General features: G+C 41.5%; 1 protein-coding gene across 1 annotated transcript in view; it reads left to right on the top strand.

The window, feature by feature from the left end:
- The first annotated feature begins 346 nt into the window (after positions 1–346).
- Positions 347–6,000, top strand: part of slc35f3b (solute carrier family 35 member F3b) — a 51,182-nt gene continuing 45,528 nt past the window's right edge. The window contains exons 1-2 of the mRNA XM_087850506.1: positions 347–525; positions 1,559–1,773. Coding sequence (XP_087706632.1) covers positions 347–525; positions 1,559–1,773 — 394 coding nt within the window. The remainder of the gene's footprint in view (positions 526–1,558; positions 1,774–6,000) is intronic.

The following is a 6,000-nucleotide window of genomic DNA, read 5'->3' as shown; positions in this document are numbered from 1 at the left end:
AGGAAAAACACTTTTGTTCTGACAGTTGGGTTGATTTATTATTATTCTGCTTCACTGTCATTTTAAAAAAAAAAAAAGCTTCAGAGGAGTTGATAAGGCTCTGAGACAGAAATAGCTGACACAATTAATAAATACAAGAAACACTTCACATTTAAAGCAGGTTTATTTGTCTTTTTTTCCATCTTGAGCTTGGGGAGACTGACTGGTCCTGTTTGAACTATTTAGGGGAACTGTTAAAAAAGGAGAGACTAGCTCTAAAGCATTGTAGTTGCTACAACCTGTAAGCTGCAAACCGTGCTGCAATGTACAGCTGCCACACAAATGTCCACTCTGCATGTTCCACATGATGATGCTTCCCGTGAATCCGGCAGATGACGCTGTTGCTGTGCCTCCAGGACTCGGCATCATCCAGAGCGCAGCACTACCTTTTAATGTTGAGACAGTGTGTGCTGTAGAAGCCAGGCAGGCATGTGTTTGTGGTGATGGGAAGAAGCAGGACGATGCTACTTGTTTCCGTAAGCCTTGGTGAGGATTTGGATTCACAGTAGCTCCCTGCTGCATGGCCCTGAGGATGTACGGCGATGGAGAGGGCACTGTGTGGGACCGGGTCGGACGGCCCCATCGGGACTGTATGTGCTACCTTGGACCTCCTACCACTTTAATGCCGCTGTAAGACATTTAAACTTTTACTAATGCAGTGAAGCCAATCGATAGGAGACAGGGCGACCTGTTGCGCACTCGATTTCATAGCTACAACGATCAAATAAATTTACTTTATTGAGCTGAGATGTAAAAAATACAAAAACAAAAACATATCCAAATCCCGATCGATGCTTTATACTTAACTGCTTTTGCTGCCTCGTAGTAATTGTTTGGAGCCATATTACAATTCTGCAATGGTTATACGGTCTGTGCTTTAAGAGATGTCTGCACAGGGGCACATTTTCCACACCAATTTTCTCTGAGTGGGTCAGTAAATCATGTTTTGTTGTCACATTATGCCAGTAGAAGCTGTCAGGTCGTCGTTACTTTTTGCCAGGTACTCCATAGAGCAGAGCCACAGTGCAGATTTCGACCGTTCTTCTTTGTGGTGTACAGACGGCACCAAGTATGCATCTCGTTTGCGTGATAAAAGCACATTTGTTGTAGGGTAGGCGCAGTTTTGTGGTCCAGTGCCTACATGAAGCTGTCACAAATGTCGCTTCTCCATCTCTACAAATCACTCGAGATCGATTCATTAGTTTCACACTCATATAAGTTTATAATAGGCGCTGCACAGTGCATAGTATACAACAAGTGCAGGAGCCGTCACTCTTGCTTAGTGTCTTCACAGTGTTGCCGAGCGCAGGGCCACTGAAGGATGATGATTTCTGTACTGCACGAAGGAGGCGTTGCAGCGGCCCTTAACCCCGGCCTCTGTGGAATATGCAACACCGACTTTCCTGTTTTACCCAAGGAGAAGTCTTACATCATCGACTCATATACACGCTTTACGGACCCACTTCCCTTTGCCAATTGGCCTCACTTTGTCTCAACACCCCTTGTGCTCTCTTTCCAGCGGGATGCGCAAGTCACCCGACGTGAGCCCGAGAAGGCTTTCGGACATCAGCCCTCAGCTCAGGCAGCTCAAGTACCTGGTGGTTGACGAGGCTATCAAAGAAGACCTCAAATCCTCCCGCTCAGTTGAGGACATCAACAGCGCGTCGATAGAGGAGCGAATATTGCGCATCACCGGATATTATGGATATCAGCCTTGGAGTGCAAGCTACAAGAGTGAGTTACACCTGGAGCTGTTAAATTTCTCTAGCTGTCATGACTGTAGGGGTTTGTGTAGTGGCCAGAGAGGTCAGGTAGGCCAAATATAAGTACTACCAGATTATAAAGTCCTTCTTATCTTGGACACTGGCTTGGCTTTAAGACTATGCTAATGTTGAGTCTTGACAGATTTAAGATCAGCCTGGTGTGTTCCCTTGAGTCCAACCCTCTGTTTCCCTTATGGTGACTCGGAACTTGGTACTATAGCATGTCCAAGCACTGTACACTATGAGGCCTTCACAGAGAAAGCTCATCAGTCGGCATCTTCGTTATTATTTACACTAATATGAATGCAGTTTTGTTCCATTCAGAGAATTAACTGTTAAAATCTATGTTTCTGGTTGCTGCAGAAGGCGGAGCTGATGTTTGCTTCAGTGGAGCTGGCTGAGCTTGAAGTCAAACAGGGAGAATTTTGCTCAGAGCAATTCATTCTTTGAAGAAAGAAAAGTTGCTAACGTGGCTTTTATTTTCATCTTTCATTTCCTTCTCTGCATAGCTTCACTAGATTTGCATATTTTCTTTTACACAGAACATCAATTGCTTGTAACTGCTCTATAGCCTGTTACTGATGATGGCTTGATGGTGTGCTGGATTGCAGTCTTGCTTCACCTGCTCTGTGGCCTCCTGGACTTCCTTGGCATGGTAGTGTCATGACAAACCAGTTTCTCTCCATTTATCTTAATGAATGTTTCACTGGGGTGACTATTTAGTAGATAACATTATGCTGACTGACACCAGTCAGCATAATGTCAGCATAAATTTCACAAGAGACTGCAATGTAAATCAGCTGCAAGGCTCCTTTAAAATTCACAGACCTATAGCCACCCTGAACTCAGAGCACTATAAAATTCAAAAGACAGCTTCTCTTCACATTCAAATATATCCTTACAAAAATAACATCTATATAGTATGAAAAAATATGCATGTTGATCAAAGGGGGCATGTGAGATGCTTCAATTATTCAAATAAAAAGTTTCAGGTAAATAATGGAATAAAAACACAGATATCAATAACTGACCCTACGTAAATTATTATTATTATTTTTTAAAAAGCCTACATTTTCTTCATAAAATCTTATCATCCATCCTTTTCTGCTTATTCAGTTCATGGCTGCGGTGAGCGTGGGGTAGGGGGGCATCGAAGCCTATCCCAGCTATGATAGGGCGAGAGGGCAGGGTGCATGCTTGAACAGGCCGCCACCTTATCACAGGGCTAACATGCAGAGACAGAGAACCATTCACACTCAAATTCACACCTATAGCTAATTTAGAATCACCAATTAAACTAACCCCATGCATGTGTTTGGCTGTGGAAGAAAGCAGGTGAAAACCATGCTGAACATGCAAGGCAGAACGGCAGCAGAATGGGTTCAAACCCAGGACTTTCTTGCTGTGAGGCAACAGTACTCAACACTGAGTGCTAACCCGGCCATACCAAGAGTAAACAAGACAATAAACAAAGACAAAGCAAATATAGAGAAATATTGGACTTGAGAACCTTATATTCATATAGCAGTAAGTCTCAAGCCTCCCTTTATTTCTTCTTCATTTCAATCATTTTGAATTTATCTTGTCATTTTTTAAAGTGGTCTTGAGCAATATTCTTCAGGATTTCTGAAAGTTTTTCTAGGGTTTGGTTTTGATTGTTTGCTTGTTTTTTTGGACATTGGCTATTATTTGCTCAGTTTCAGTCTAGTTCACATATCCAAACATTTTTTTGTTTGTTTGTTTGTTTGCCACACTGACCTATGAGTGAATAAAAAACCACCTATCTCAAGCGATGAACCAATTTAAAAAATTGTCTTTAGACACTTTGTTTCTAGCAGCCTGTTTCAAATCACATATTTATATAAAACCCATTTTGCAAGCAATGCTTTTTGTGTGCAGGTGACTTAAATACATCATTAAGAACTACGATTTAAACAATTTCAGCATTTCATTCTGCTCTATACAACTGTAGCTGCATAATTTTAATGTAATGTAATTATAATTATAGTAGCTGTTCTGGAACGACATTACTAAAAATTGCTTTTTAAACTGGAACTGTTTTTATATCAATTGATTGGTACCACAAATTGGATTCTTTTAGCTTTCTTCTGTTTCTGACAAAGCAGTCCAAAAGTAAAATTATTACAGGCCAAATCAATACAGCCTTCAGATCCTCTGAGACCACCGTGTCACAGGTGTTTTTCATGGGGTCAGAGGTCCCACTAGCCATCCTTTGCACACAGCTGCAGGCTACGTGTTGATTGGAGAGCAGCTCAAAAATCTGTAGCTAATGGCTAAAGAGTGGAGGACTGATGCTGAAAGCAGCCAATTTCAAGACAGGTGGGGGGACTGAGTACATCTCAGCAGAGTGCAAAGAGTTGCCTGTTTGTTTCATTTACCACCAGCCTTACCAAACTGGCACATGTGCTCTTTAACACAGGAGTGAGCACAGAGAGAGAGGGAAAGAGAGAAAGTGGGAGCTAGTAGTAAGGCTGGGAATGAAAGCTGTGTGTGTGACTTAATGGATCATAGCAATATCCTGAATATGAGTCTGCAGGGATCACACACATGCAGGATGCTGTAATAGCCCTCTGAGAATTACTGCATGTGCAACAGAGCACAGCATGAAAACCTTGCTTGTTTTTCAGGCCTGGCTCTGAGTTACTTTCCTTTTAGTGGTGTACATGCAAACTCACACTAGACACATTAATCTAGTGTTTTGCTTTTGATGTGTTAGATGCGCGTAATTTAGTTTTCCAGTTTATTCCTTATTAGCGTGTGATGGAGCTACAGCCGGGCTGTGTTTAACACGTGTTGATGTTCACACTTCATGCTCGTTTGGCTGCATACCATGTATCTTGAATCTCTTTTTAACTAATGTGGCATCTTTCACTTTAACCTTTTGTCAAACATGTAAATACCACTAATCAATTCCCCTCTTAGTGAAGATCAACAAATCGTTCCATTTTCCCTGCTTGGGATAAAAACACACTTACTCTGGCCACAGATGGAGAAATTGATGTCTGGATCAAAGGAAAGGTCACTGGTTACTGGGGAGAATATATTAAGCCGCGATATCTACAGTCAATACATCATCATAAAAATTTTCCTATGGTTTTTAGTAGGAAGTCCATATAATTGTGTACTTTGTAACTCAGATTAAAGAAGCCGTTACTGGACAGCACAGAAAGGAAAAAGACACTTTAACCAACTTCCTTTGGAACAAAGTGGAAGAGCAAATGTAATATCTTTTGACTTACCGCACTCATTTATGTGCACCACCAAGGGGCATTGCTTCTGCTGACTTTGAACAAAATGTGCATTTATAAAACCTGCCCTCATCATGATTAATTAACCGTAACTGAATGTCCTCTTCTAAGACTGATTAAAATTTTGAGTGAAGAGCGACTCCCTGAAGCAGAATAACTCTCAAAGGTACAAGAAAACTTTATTAAGAGAGTATCATCGCTTTCTTCTTTACCTCAGGAGCCTGCGAAACACACGCTAACAAAAAATAGACATATTTTATGTTTAATACCATTTAAACCATTTTAAACTATTTTTTTTGCAGTTACTTAAACTTCTTTCACCTTTGCTGGATATATAAAATGTGCTAAAATGTGAGGTGGTAGCTTTTGAACATGTTGAGGATATTTTAATGCGCCATCATAAAAAGAGAGTTTGCTTGCTGCTGATGCTCCTTTCAGAGTTTTGCTAAGACGTGTTTTCCAGGCGTAAGTTTGGTCTGCTTGTCATACTTCATCCCCACAGAGAGAAGTGCTGTTCTCTAAGATTAGACCGTTTCTTTTTCTGCGTAATTGCCTCCTTTGGTTTCTCAGGTTCCACAGAGAAGGGAACAATTTGTCAGACAAACAGACTTTGCTCTTTCTTCTAATATACTTGCACTATCTATCACAAATGTAGTGTCCCCTCTGGTGCAAATTTAGAGCTTCACGAGGCATGAAATGAGGTTAGATTCTATTTTGAGCTCAGGGTTTGGGCATGGTGAGACACAAACGCTGGAGCAGGTTGGAGAAAGCGCAGTCTATGCGCATATACAGATTCGCTACTCGCTGTAACAGGACAGCTGGAAGGGGTGGGCGAGGTGTGGCTTTACTGTGAGAATGACTCCTTTCAACTCTCTCTAAGCTGAGGGGAAAGATGGAAATAGTTTTGCAGATGCACTGTCTCACCTGCC

Source organism: Neolamprologus brichardi, chromosome 13 (genome assembly GCF_056152115.1).
Source record: "Neolamprologus brichardi isolate AB-2024 chromosome 13, ASM5615211v1, whole genome shotgun sequence".
Lineage (NCBI taxonomy): Eukaryota > Metazoa > Chordata > Actinopteri > Cichliformes > Cichlidae > Neolamprologus > Neolamprologus brichardi.
The sequence above is the reverse complement of the archived record's forward strand: the minus strand, read 5'-3'. Positions and strand labels throughout refer to the sequence as shown.